Source organism: Ovis aries, chromosome 12 (genome assembly GCF_016772045.2).
Source record: "Ovis aries strain OAR_USU_Benz2616 breed Rambouillet chromosome 12, ARS-UI_Ramb_v3.0, whole genome shotgun sequence".
NCBI lineage: Eukaryota > Metazoa > Chordata > Mammalia > Artiodactyla > Bovidae > Ovis > Ovis aries.
Genome location: NC_056065.1, coordinates 62,316,403 through 62,330,057, shown reverse-complemented (window position 1 = coordinate 62,330,057; position 13,655 = coordinate 62,316,403). Strand labels below are relative to the sequence as shown.

The following is a 13,655-nucleotide window of genomic DNA, read 5'->3' as shown; positions in this document are numbered from 1 at the left end:
TTAAACTCAGCTCTCCTGCTTACTATCTAAGATCTGGAGTGTGTTACAAGTTACTTACCACGCTAAGCAACAATGGAAACAATGAAAGCCACCTGTAAACATTTTCACATCATTACTGAATACATTAGTTATGTATCTTGTGTGTCCTGTATTTATGTGTCTGTGTATAACATATACACTTTATAAGGGAGGGAGAGAGAGGAAGAAAGAGAGGAAGGGGAGGCAGGAGTAGGTAAGAGCATACGTTTAGCACAGTGTCTAAAGCACTTAGGAATTCAAGTGATAGTAAACAGTATTCATCATTATCAGTAGTATCACTAACAGGTATTAGAGATGGTGTTTTTCTAGTTTATTCTACTTGAAGATGAAAAGGGATAAGAACTATTTTGAAAGTGTTAGTTGCTCAGTCCTGTCCAGCTGTTTGCAACTCTATGGACTGGGGGCCTCCAGGCTCCTCTATCCATGGAATCCTCCAGGCAGGAATACCAGAGTGGGTTGCCATTCCCTTCTTCAGGGGATCTTCCCCATTAAGTGTGGACCAAAAAAAAAACTAATTTAATCAAGTTTCATTTGGCTATTCAAGAACATTTAAATTCTAGAATCAAATGCTTCAGAGTTACAAAGGACTTAATAAAAGTCAGCAAGACAAGCTTCAGCTTCAGCTGGGATTCAGCTTGCAACACACCCCTGACATCATCATTAAAGCTCTATCGAAATATCCTTCATGAAGAACTCATTACTTTGTAACCAAGTCTCACATTTTCTGACACCTGACATTCTATTGTATTTTTGGAGAACAAAACTCTCCAGTAATGGGATTAAAAGATGAACAAAATTAGGAAGTGCAGGCAAGAGAGAGGAGCAAAAAGATGACATTTCGGATAAGCTCTAGAAAGGGCTGCCGACATGGCAAGTCTGGGGGATGTGAGCAGTGGCTCCAGGTGGCAGCCACCACTGAGAAGGCAGCTGGCCGTCCAAAGGCAGCCAGACTGCCTGACTGCAGGAGACAGCCACGTGGCTGAGGTCTTACACCGGGGTGTAGCCTCCATATCTCCAAGTCAGAAAGTCGGCCTGTGTACCCAACCAGACAGTGCTGGGATGTGCTGCAGGATGTTTATGGCAGGTGTTCACCCACCACAAATTACCAGCACCTTTTGAGAGATCTTTTGGCCCCTTCTGCTCAGTGGGCCTCTGGCTACCTGCATGAGTACCCAGGGTGGGAACTGCATCCACGTCTCAATCTTGAAACCAGAAAGGACGTGCTAACCCAGAGAACCATCCGGCAGGCTGCATGGTCCTTTGAGAGGTATCAGCTGGAATGTGGCCCGTGGGTTTCCCAAGGACTGGGCACACTGCCAGGGATTCTGAGTTGTTCCCAATCTCAGCTGTTTGGGATGTAACTCAGATACATTTTGTGTCTATGTCTATAAGAGAGCAACCACCTGATCTTCTAGGTCTGGCTCAAATATGGAAGGCTCCTGTGATACGGACCATCAGGAGCCTCACCCTCTCCTTAGTTTCAGGGGGTGCCCTCTGGCCAAAAACAATGGCATTATCTTCAGCGGAGCCCAGCTGCTTGTGAGAAAGCACCAGGACCTGACAACCACAGACGAAGCCCCTGTATCAGACCACTCTGACCACGTGGGCAACCTGAGCAGGGAACTGCACGTGTGACTTCCTAAGGTCATACTGCAGCAAGATATTAGAGTGAGCCTCTGGGTAAGAGGCTTCTCTGGTGGCTTAGTGGTAAAGAAAGTACCTGCAATGAAGGAGATCCAGGTTCAATCCCTGGGTCGGGAAGATCCCTCGGAGAAGGAAATGGCAACCTATTCCAGTATTCTTGTCTGGAGAATCCCATGGACAGAGCAGCCTGGAGGGCTACAGGCCATGGGGTTGCAAAGAGTCGGACACGACTGAGCTACTAACACTTCAACCTCTGGGTAAGAAGGGGTTCTTTAAAGCATCTTCAATCCTGTAAGCTCAGGCTGGAAAGTCAGAGACAACGTGGGCAACAGCTTTCTCCCATCAGGCTCCCAAGGCACCCACTCACCTGCATCCCAATGATGGCATAGATGAAGAAAAGCATGGCGATCAGAAGGCAGACATAGGGAAGGGCCTGGAAGGAAGCAGAGACACGACCGTGAATTTAAGTGCAGGCAGCTCCGGGGTCAACAAACTGCACCCCAGGCAGTGCAAGTCTCAGGCTCGCCCTGATGCTGACTTAAACACAGGGCAGCGGCTCTCTGATCCCCTGGGATGTTCTATGTTGGAGTTCCATGTTTTTGCAGATGTCCACATCATCTGATAGGTATGCAAGCTGTTGGCCCCAGAGAGGTTCGTAATTTCCTTCCCCACCAAGAATATTCTCAGACCCAGAAAAGTGTGTGGCCGGGTCTCTGAGGGAGAGCTGGGAAAAATTCCTGGGTCTGGGCTTCATCCCACTCTGTATGCAGAATATTAATAACCTGGGCAATTATGACGCGAGTTACACAGCAAGGATTCAGCTTTGACTCCTAAATCTCCATATTACCCTTCCCACTCCTTCACTCAACACGAGGCTCCTAATGGAGCATCTGGAAGCAGAATGAATCGGCTGGGGTCTCAGACATTAGTCAGTTCCTAGAAGGCGCCTTCAAGCTCTGATGAAACATCTTTTTCCAGTGTTTAAGCCTGCTGACCTTTCCGTCTGTTTTGTGCAAAATTCCGAAAAGCCTTTCAAAGTGTGAGTGACCACAAAACCCTGCTGGGAAGCTACGTGGCACAGCTTTCCATCTTGTGCAAGCTACCTGCCCCTCAGGGATGACAACACTTTAAAGGTGGAGGTGAAGGGGTGAGTGGAGGAAAAGGGAGGCAGGGAGCTACCCCTGGTGGCTGGAGGAGGGTGAAGACATAGGGCAGTTTGGTTTGGGGGTCAGGGTGGGCACTACAATTCTAGGGGATCTTGCTGTTGACAATGGAAGCCTCCCTGGCAGTTCCTGCAACTCTGAGTCTTCATTCTCTCAAGTGTGTACAGCACGACTCCCAGGAGGGCAATTGAAGGCTTTCAGACTGCACGAGCCAGGCAGAGCTTCTCAACGGTGCTAACTAAATGAAGAGTCCTGGGAGACTTTTTACAATTTGAACAAAGAATAAACATGAAAATGAAATTGAGAGTTGGTGGGAGAACCCCTTCTCCCATGGAGTGCTGATTCTCAAGGTCTGTGAGGAGTGGCTATGTTCCCCAGGGGCATGTGGAGACACCTTCTGCTGAAAGGAGAGAGCAGGGAGGCAGGTTTCTGGCCTCTTCCCATCACCTTCTATGTTGTGCTTTCTGCCTTTACTCTGCCTTCCCCATCCCACCATCTCTGGTCCCTGGTACCTCTCTCCCATCCTATTCTCCCTTCTTGTCATGGCATACATTCCAACACAAAATAAGGGAAAGAGGGGCTTCCTTGGTGATCCAGTGGTTAAGACTCCACGCTCCCCATGCAGGGGCGTGATTTTGATGCCTGGTCAGGAAACTAAGATCCCACATGCGCAGTGGCACAGCCAAAAGTTTTTTTTCAAAAAGGAGTGTAAAACACCTGGAGAAAGAAAAGACACAACACATTCACAGAACAAAGAATAACAACATACTTCCGGTCAGAAAATATGCAAACCAGAAGACAGCCGAGTGTCATCGTTAAATTATGAAAGAAAAAAAATAAGAGAGAGAAGCACTGAGTAGGAGTCAGTGGTGGAAAATGAGGTGATGCTCAGGGGGAGGGAGGGGGAGGCAGAGATGGGGCAATGCTGTCTACACTGTGTGACTCTCTGTTGTGTGTGTGCAGAGGCAGCCTTTGTTAAACCAGCTTCAAGAAAACAACTTCTACACTGTGTCCCAGAGCGGCTCCAAAAAGCAAACACCCATCCATCACAGTGTCACCTGGAGACAGATACAACTGCCTCCACTCTTCTCTATTCACTGGAATAAGCCAACCATTTGGCTTTCAGTTTATGACATGCATTTCTGTGCCCTCAATAGTATACACTTTCACAGAGAATTGGTGATCGTGAGAATATGACAGGCTGACACATATTTCTTAAGACAGTAACAACTGTAACTTGTTGGGCAGGCCTGTACAAAGAGGTTTTAAGAGCATCTTGTGTTTCAAATTCTAAATCCAGCTCCACTCAAGACTCAAATGGTTAAACTCTTGCTAAGGGTTTTTGATTTCTCCTCTGTCATTCAGTTTTGGAGAAACAGTTTTCATTGAGGGGAGGCCTCTGTGGGAATGATCACACCAAACAATTATGATGAATACAGTAAAGATGTCAAGGTTGCTCATGGGAACCTGAACATCCTTACAACTGGTCTCACATTTCAGATGCACAGGAACTTGATGGGGAAGTAATTTAGTCATGGCGGTGTGGGGTGAAGTCCCTTTCAAATAACGAGAAACCATGAATTCACTGACAAGCTCTCTTCAGTTCAGTTTGGAATTAAAATGTACAAATAATTGGACTCCCTGGTGGTCTGGTGGTTAAGAATCCACTTATCAACACAGGGGCCATGGGTTCGAGCCCTGGTCTAGGACGATTCCACGTGCCTTGGAGCAAGCAACCCCGTGCACCAGAATTACTAAGCCTGAGCTCCAGAGCCTGAGAGCATTAATTACTGAAGCCCATGTGTCTATAGCCTGTGCTCGGCAACAAGAGAATCCACTGTAGTGAGAAGCCCAAGCACCGCAATGAAGAGCAGCCCCTTCTCTCCACAACTAGAGAAAGCCCGCATGCAGCAATGAAGACCCAGTACAGCCAAACATCAAATAATTAAAATGTACAGATAATTAAAGTAAAGAAGGCAATTATCGAATTCATGATTTTTCATCTTTGAAAAACTCTATTTTAGGAAGAAAATAGTAAGTTTTTGAACAGCGTCAATGCTCCCCAAACTTCAAAAACTAATTATATTTGCTACAGCATGCAAATATTTGAATATGGAAAATTTCTTTTATGCAAAGCCTCTGTCATTTACATGGGTCTCAGGTTTCAATTTTTAACTTGTTTATGACACATACACCTCTGTACAACTCCATGAGGTCATTCAAAAGATGCTCACCGTATTAACCTTGCTCAGATGTCCTATTCATTTGCAGGACGCAGAGGTGGCCATTAGCATGCCATATATTCAGTGGTTCAGGAATTACATACTAATGATGACATATGTGGGAATGGTATGAATCATCTTGTTATAAAACACAACTCAAGGAGTCCTTTGAAAAAACTGTTGGGTGAAATAAAGCCATGGACGAATCTCTGAAAATTCAGAGGATATGTGTGACTACAGGTGGCTGGCTCTGCCCCCGGACAGGATTGCTCCGGGCATTCTGGAATACTTGCAAGGGAACACACCTCATAAGACAAGCCCCCTGCCTCCGTGAACAGAGACGATAACTGAGTTTCAAAGTTGGGATGCTTTCTAGAATGAGATCCTAACCAATCAGTCATAAGCTAACCACCTCCTGGCTGAGTTGTGGACTGCTGTGTTTATCTGATGCTTCTGACAAATACCCATTCCCAGAGGCGAGGGGACCTGCTGAATAATGCTGTGTTCTGTCTGATGTGACAGAGGTCCCTCAGCCCTCAGAGAGGAGGAGCTGGTAAGGTCTTTTACCTTAAAGGACTGCACGAAGGTCCACAGTAAAATGCGGATGGTGTAGCCCTGACGCAGCAGCTTGATGAGGCGGGCCGCCCGGAAGAGCTTCAGAAAGCTCATGTTGAAGCCACTCGTGTTCACCAGCTGGTGGACCAGAAGGAAACATATCATTAGTGACATTCGGGTCATTTAGAAAAGTTAAGCACTGGCATTTGTGCATTTATCCCTCATTCAGATCATAAAATAGAACACGAATGGTGTCTTTCATTTTTAACCCCGTCTCCAGCTGGTGGGCCAGAGGGGACCATCTCTTTCAGCCTCCCCAGGCCCACCCTCTATTCCCAGGCAGGAAGGTATAGAAATTCCCCAGATGGGTGCCCGGAACACAGGTGGCAAAACTGGCCTCCCCAGTCTTCTCTGGGTGGTCCTAACTCTGCACATGGGTGTCAGAGAGCAGACCTCATAATCCCTCTAGAACATGATGGTTTTGTGATAAGCTCTCCAAGTTTTGTTTGGGATGAACCATCTCAGGGAACCGCTTTAGGTCTAACACCTTTGAGGGCAAAGATCCTGTGCCTCCATTCTTGGTATCTTCTGAAGAATCTAGCAGAACACTGTGACATGGCCTCTCCTGGGCCCTCTGTCCCACTCACCTATTTGAGTCATGCAAATGAGACCACACCTTCCATGAGATCCAGTGTCATCCAATGGTCCCATTTTCTGGGGAAAGCTCAGGACTGAGGAAGTGAATAGGGGGCTGCACATTGGGTTTGAGGAGTTAAAAATGGACTGAATGTGCCGAGGATTGTTTTAATGCTACTCCAGGGCCGAGCTTAAAGAGAAAGATTAAAGAGCTATTTACCTTGCTGTCCGTCAGAATAATTTCTGTGATACTGCCAATCACAGTGATGAAGTCAAAGATATTCCAGGTGTCTCGGAAATAGTTCTGCCAAGTGAATTCAGCCATGAGCATTAGAGGGGAAAAAATAAAAGAAAACAAGGGGGAAAAATAAAGAAAAAATATCTTTCATGATATAACTCTTTCACTTGGAATTAAAGCTTTTCAATTCCAAGACAAGTTCATTTTAACTTTGGCTTTAGTTTCCTATTTCTAACCAAAAATGCAGTTTCTCCTTCACTAATTTGAGAATTTCTTATTTGGGAAGCAGTTTCATCACTATTTGAAAACCTTGTTTTTGAAGCTGTCACTAAAAAGCTATATAAAGAACACATAAGATTTTTTAATGTAATACTACATAAAAATATGCAAGAAAGTGATTTGTAGCCTAGAACATGTTGACCTCCAAGAAAAGAAAGATCATCATTGTCACCTACAAGACAATAAAATGATTTACATTATTAGTCTAAGGTTTTCTATAACTACAACTTTTAAATTATTTAAGTAGTATCATGGGACCCTATAAATATACCATTCTGACTTTCAACTAACAGTAAAAGTCACAGAGATGAACTAAGTGCCTAAAGATCAAAGATGTGCCAAAAATCTCTTCCTAACTTCACTGAACCTTTTCAAACCAACTTCTGATTGGCAATAGGATGAACGAAATCATCTTTCCCATCTTTCTCGGCTCTGTTACACCTTTCGAGGAGGTGTGAATAAATAAAATATAAGGAAGCAGTAATGAGATGAGAAGGTTAAAGGAGACGAAGGAGTAAAGGACCTGGAAAATGCACCAACCAGAACACGTTCAGCTCTGGAACGTGAGAGCCAAGTGGGCTCTGCTCTCATCTCCAGGGCTCAGGTGAACACAGACCTTGGACTATATTCCTTAAAAGAGAGAGAATGCCTGGGTCTCCAAAACATCACCCCCCTGCCCATGGGTGGCCGCTCCTGTAAGTGACCCTTGAGACTGCACAACTATACCCTCTCCCACCCCCAGGGCTGGCATTCAAGAATCCTTACTATACATGCCAGACCCTTGCTCAGCATTCTTTCAGTTCATTTATTCCTCCCATGGATGCTCTTAGTAGGTAGTGATAAATACTTCACAAATTACTGAGTGGTAGGGCTGGCTTGAAGAGCGGGGAGGGAAATGTGATAGAAATGGTGTGGGGAGAGAGAGGGTACATTTATGAGCACCTACTCAGGACCAGACGTCTTACATGATTGTACACACACACAGGATCTATGGCTGTACATGGCAGTTCTTGTTATCCTCCTTTAATGCATGAGAAAATTGAGGCTTGGAAACGTCTGTCTGATTCAAAAGTCACAGGCACCTGCCAGGCATGTAGATAAACCAGACATCCAGCCTCACAAACTCACTGCTGTTAAGGGTGCCTACTCCTTCAGGACTGGGGCCAAGTTGAGTCTCTGAGTTCCTCACATCTCAGGGCTCTCCTATTTCCAACCTGGAGTGAGCTTCCTAATTCTTAGATGTGAGTGAGCAATAGTCGCTCAGTCACGTCCGATTCTTTGCAACACCAACGACTGTAGCCTGCCAGGCTCCTCTGGCCATGGAATTCTCCAGGTAAGAATACTGGAATGGGTTGCCATTTCCTTCTCCAGGGGATCTTCCCGACCCAGGGATTGAACATGGGTCTCCTGCATTGCATTCTTAGATAGTCCCCATATATGATCTAGAATATAAATCTAAGTCTTGGGGGACAGAAGCCCTGGATTCCAATAGAGGAGGCTTTACAATACAGCATGGTAAAGTGCAGAGGAGTATAGTACAGGCTAGGAGATTATGGAGGACAAAGTGTGGGCTTCCAAAGCCAGATAGACCAGGATCTGAACACAGGCTCTGCCTTTTAGTAAACTTATGTGAAGTACTGAATCTTTCTGAGTCCCAGCTCATCCATATAAGAAGAAAACCGTAATGCCCAATCTAATAGAGTTCTTATGAAGGTAAAATGAATAATATGTAAAGCTTTTTTCCCTGGTGGCTCAGATGGTGAAGAACCTGCTTGCAATGCAGGTGACCTGAATTCAATCCCTGGGTCAGGAAGATCCTCTGGAGAAGGGAATGGCTATCTACTCTAGTTTTCTTGCTTGGAGAATCCCATGAACAGAGGAGCCTGGTGGGCTACAGTTCATGGGGTCACAAAAAGTCGAACATGACTGAGCAAATAACACTTTCACTTTTCTTTTTCCAGACAACCAATGTATTTTAATTCTCTTCCTTTCTTTCTTCTTCCTTCCTTCCTTTTTCATTCTCATTCCACTATCCAATTCTACTGCCTTTTAGTCTGTAACCTTCAAAAAGCAACATAATTTTTCTGAACTTCAATTTCCTCATTTAAAATAACAACAACAAGGATAGTTTCTGCCATGCCTATTTCAGAGTCATTGCGGAGATCTGACAAACCAGTGTGTATCAGGGAATTCTGAAAACCTACAGCACCATATCAATGAAAAGACTTATTTGGGGCTAGTGGTGCCTTTTATAGTGTTCAGAATGCTTCTAGACCTTGAATGAAAATATGAGGGTGAGGGTGGAAAGGAGGCAGGCTTTGGGGCTGAATCACCTAGTTAAGCTTATAAGTAGGTATTCAGTATGCCCTATAATTTGACACATAATTGGGGGCTTAAGCACAGACAGTATCAATCCAACATGCAAGTAAATCAAGATGTAGAGGAAAACTTTTCCTGTTGTTATATAAGCTCCCCCACCCCTTGCTCCCCCTGCCCAGGGCTAGACTGTATTATAAAGGCATCTTTGTGGCTGGTAGTTTACTTTTTGATTTCTCTAAGACTCAAAAGGGAGTCCAACAACCAACAATACAGCCACCTGCCATGGGTTCCCTTCAACTCTCCTCCCTATACCATCAAATCAATGACTTTGCAAAGAACCACTGGGAAGCCAGAAGCAACTCCCACCGTCAACGCTCACAACCACCACGCTGAGGTCAGAGTCCCCGCTCAAGCTGCCAGCAGTCAAACCCACATTCAGATAATAAGCGAAGTTTCTCTTCTTTCAGGGAAGGCCATATACACATATAATTTGAAATGGTAGCTCACACACAAAATAAGTGTGAAACAGCTGTCAGGTGGGTTTATCTGTATCCCACTGATCTTACTGTAAACACTGAGCCAAGGGTCGGGGGTGGGGTGGCAGAGAGAACTGTTTTGCCAAAACTATAATTAGCAGTTGAAAAAAAGTAAAAGGAAGACTCATGCCAGAAAAACTCATCCCAGTGCTCCCCAAACCTATTCCAGAATGCTCACCTCTCTCTCTCACACATACAGACACTTTAAAGGTCACTAGTCTTTGTAAGCTTTAGTACTAAACATTTATTTTTGTTGGCAAAAGTTACTCTTCACGTAACTAAAGGGAGGAGGACAATTAGGTATTAATAAAATCTATTAGTTTCTATGTTGGGGGCTAAGTGGGACAGCTATCTTCCCATCTGAGTTCTAAGAGTTTAAACCTTCCATCAGTAAATAAGCACTCGGGTTTACTAGCCCAGTCCTTGCTTGGCTCCTCCTCAACAGGTAAATCTTACTAAGTTCCAGTAAGACCCAATATTGGTGGCCCCTTGAGCACGGATAGAATTTGAGAGAACAGAGCTGAGGTCATTATGAGGGCTCTGGTTCCCTTTGCCCTTTCTCCTAACACCCTCCCCCCACCACCACACACACACAGAGCACCTTGTCTCTATGACCGTTTATTGAGCAGTCCAAACAAATTTACAATTAGGTGGGTGGGTGTGTGAACCATTTCCGGAGTAGCAGTGACCACCCCTCCCTTCCAACAGAGGCTGGGAATATGAACCCAAAGAGAAGGGAAGACAAGCATGAGGCCAGGATAAATCCCACGACATACCAAGAAGCCAAATGCAATGATCTTCAGGACACACTCCAAGGAAAACACCATGGTGAAGGCGATATTTAGGTACTTCAGGGCCAGCTCATAGGTACAGGGAGCAGAGTAGTACTGCCAGGAAGAGAAAACAGGAAAGGTGAGAGGCATATCCAGGTCACAGAGGCTGGCCATCTGGCATCCCTGCCCTAGGGGGACATTCTGGTGCATGATATAGAAGGAAAGACGGTCATCTAGGGCCGGAGAGGAGACGTACACATCCTATGTAGCAAAACAAAACAGAGGAACACAAATCTTATTAGCAAAATGGCCAGTCTTCCTAAAACTGAAGGCGAGGAGGACAGAAACATTTCCAAAAGTTAATCACTTTACCATTTAGTATTAAATAACATCATGCCTCTTCTGACTCTTAGCACTCCACAATCACCCACACCTGACATTTCCACCCTCATCTGCATCTGACTGCCATCACCAACCTTTGCTTTCAGAGTTCCATGACTGCTGCTGTTATTTCACTGCATTTTACCCCAAGGACCTAGAGGCTGGGTTGCTGATGGAGACAAGCTCAAAGAGAGATTCCATGATGGAAAAGTAGGTAAGGAGGCAACAGACTGGTAAGCCATTTTGGGGGGGTTTTTTGGCCATGGCACATAGTTTGGAACTGTGGCATCCCAGTTCCCCGAGCAGGGATTGAACCTGTGCCCCCTGCAACAGAAGTGAGGTGTCCGAACCACTGGACTGCCAGAGAGTTTCCAATCTTGAATTTTTTAAAATGTTTTTTATTGTGGCAAAAGTCACATCATACAAAGCACACTACTTTAGCCATATTTACCTGTAAAGTTCAGAGGCGCTAAGCACATTCACACTGTTGTATAAATCTCACCATCACCATCTTCCAAATTTTTCACCTTCCTAAACAGAAACTCTGTTCCCGTTAAACACCAAGTCCCCATTCGTCCTCCCTACCTCCCCCTCACCCTCCTGGAGGGTTTTCTCAGTGTCTTGGGCACACACACATGTGCCCTGTAAGGGGGCAGTCACCGAGGCTCAGCTTGCCCCAGAGCCTCCCAGCCACCACCCTCTCACCTTCATCATCAGCACGACGGTGTTCAGGGCGATCATGGCCATGATGGTGTACTCAAAGGATGGAGACACCACGAAGTGCCAGACGCGGTACTGGAAGGTGTGCCTGTTCTGGGGCATGTAGCGGGTGAGCGGTTTGGCGCTGATGGCGAAGTCGATGCACGCCCTCTGCAGGAGGGTCACACTGGTTAGCCAGGCTCAGATCCCCCAAACCTCACACTCTCACCCCGGGGGCCTCTCTGTTAGATGCTTAGGAGAAGAGGACAGTGTAGAAGAGGCTAGGACTGGACAAGCAGAGGTGAAAGTAGCAAAAGAAATTATCTGGACAAAGCTACAGGTGGGCTGTCATACAGTAAGGACTTAATACTTGCTGTTATACAGTAAGTCCCATACTTAATGTTTTCAGTGATAATAGTAGTCTCTTACACAGCACATGGCTGAGATGACTAGGCAGGAAGCCGTACCTGGTGCCTGCAGTCAGAAGTAAAAATCTATCTCCCTGTGCATTCCCACAGGACTTTCTTTGCATTTGTCTTATAGACTCTTAATGATTTCTAGTGCAGTCCAGGATAAAAACAATGAACTCGACAATGTGCCAGAACCACACTTGTTACTACAAAAAGCAGTAACAAGTAAGACTTGTTCTCTACCCTTCCAGCATATACATACCACTGAGGGACACTGCCAGGGAAGCGGATGTCTTAATGTTATAATGTTAGCACACATCTTTCACCCCCAACCTCTAGACTACGTGCTGCATAAAAGTAAGGACTGCGTCTTATACAGATCCCTTCCAGGTCACTGTGCCTCATGAAAGTGAAAGTGTTAGTCGCTCAGTCATGTCTCTTTGCAACCCCATGGACTATAGCCCGCCAGGCTCCTCTGGCCATGGGATTCTCCAGGCAAGAATACTGGAGTGGGTTGCCATGCCCTCCTCCAGGGGATCTTCCCAACCGAGGGATTGAACTCAGGTCTCCCCCATTACAGGCAGATTCTTTACCATCTAGCCACCAGGGAAGCCCACTCCTATGCTTTATTCTTAGGCTTTAAACACAGCAGATGCTCCAAGATGTTCATTTGATGACCAACTAAAACATTTCCCCCCAATTCTCTAATTCATCAGAGAGTGGAGAACATTCTGTTTTCCTCCAGCGCTGCTGGTCTGACAGTCCTTTCTGGAGCCCCCGCTACCTCGTGCTCCAGACCCCCTTGCTTCACCTCATTCTTCTCCAGGCTGCACTCTTCCATCATTTTGTCCCCTTGCTCCTGGAAGGTGATGATGATGAGAGCCACAAAGATGTTGACAAAGAAGAAAGGGAAGACCACGAAGTAGACCACATAAAAGATGGACATCTCCATCCGGTTGCTGCGGCTCGGGCCTCGGTCTTCCTCCGTCACATCGACCGAGTGCTGCAAGACTCTGGGGACAGAAAGAGGAGGCGGGCATGGTGGAGGCGGTCTTGGCAGCTGCTCTGACTCAAGGCTTCATTAGCTGATATGCCCCCTATTATATACACATATGATTTTTATTTTTTTTTTGATATGGACCATTTTTAAAGTCTTCATTGAATTCATGACATACTGTAGAAGCAGTTTTATGTTTTGGTTTTTTGGCCACTACGCTTGGGGGTTCTTAACTCCCCAACCAGGGACTGAGCCCACTCATGCTGCACTGGAAGGAAAACTCTTAACCACTGGATCACCAGGGAAGCCCCCTGCATTTTCTTATTTGGCTCTTTTTTTATTATTGTTTTTTAATTTTTACTTTATTTTACTTTTACAATACTGTATTGGTTTTGCCATACATTGACATGAATCCGCCACGGGTGTACATGAATTCCCAAACATGAACCCCCCTCCCACCTCCCACCCCATATCATCCCTCTGGATCATCCCCGTGCACCAGCCCCAAGCATCCTGTATCCTGCATCGAACATAGACTGGCGATTTGTTTCTTACATGATAGTATACATGTTTCAATGCCATTCTCCCAAATCATCCTTTAAACTTCATGGATCTTCCATGAATTGGGGGCTCCAAAACCAAGTCGGTGGCGATCTGGTGACCCCCAAGCCACTGCTGTTTCTGGCCCCTGTGCCATCCCGGATCCAACTCCTAAGCACCAGAGTGACATTATTTTATAGTTGAGGTTGTTATGAAATAGCAAG

The 13,655-nt window shown here is 45.7% G+C and overlaps 1 protein-coding gene across 2 annotated transcripts in view; it reads right to left on the bottom strand.

Moving 5' to 3' along the window:
• The window catches only part of LOC101102503 (voltage-dependent R-type calcium channel subunit alpha-1E), a 342,192-nt gene that overhangs the window by 40,710 nt on the left and 287,827 nt on the right, over positions 1 to 13,655 (bottom strand). For both annotated transcript variants that reach the window (XM_042229161.2, XM_042229165.2), the window contains 6 exons: positions 12,706 to 12,907; positions 11,491 to 11,655; positions 10,408 to 10,518; positions 6,480 to 6,563; positions 5,636 to 5,761; positions 2,051 to 2,116 (listed from right to left, as the gene is read on the bottom strand). In XM_042229161.2, the coding sequence (XP_042085095.2) occupies positions 2,051 to 2,116; positions 5,636 to 5,761; positions 6,480 to 6,563; positions 10,408 to 10,518; positions 11,491 to 11,655; positions 12,706 to 12,907 (754 nt within the window). The remainder of the gene's footprint in view (positions 1 to 2,050; positions 2,117 to 5,635; positions 5,762 to 6,479; positions 6,564 to 10,407; positions 10,519 to 11,490; positions 11,656 to 12,705; positions 12,908 to 13,655) is intronic.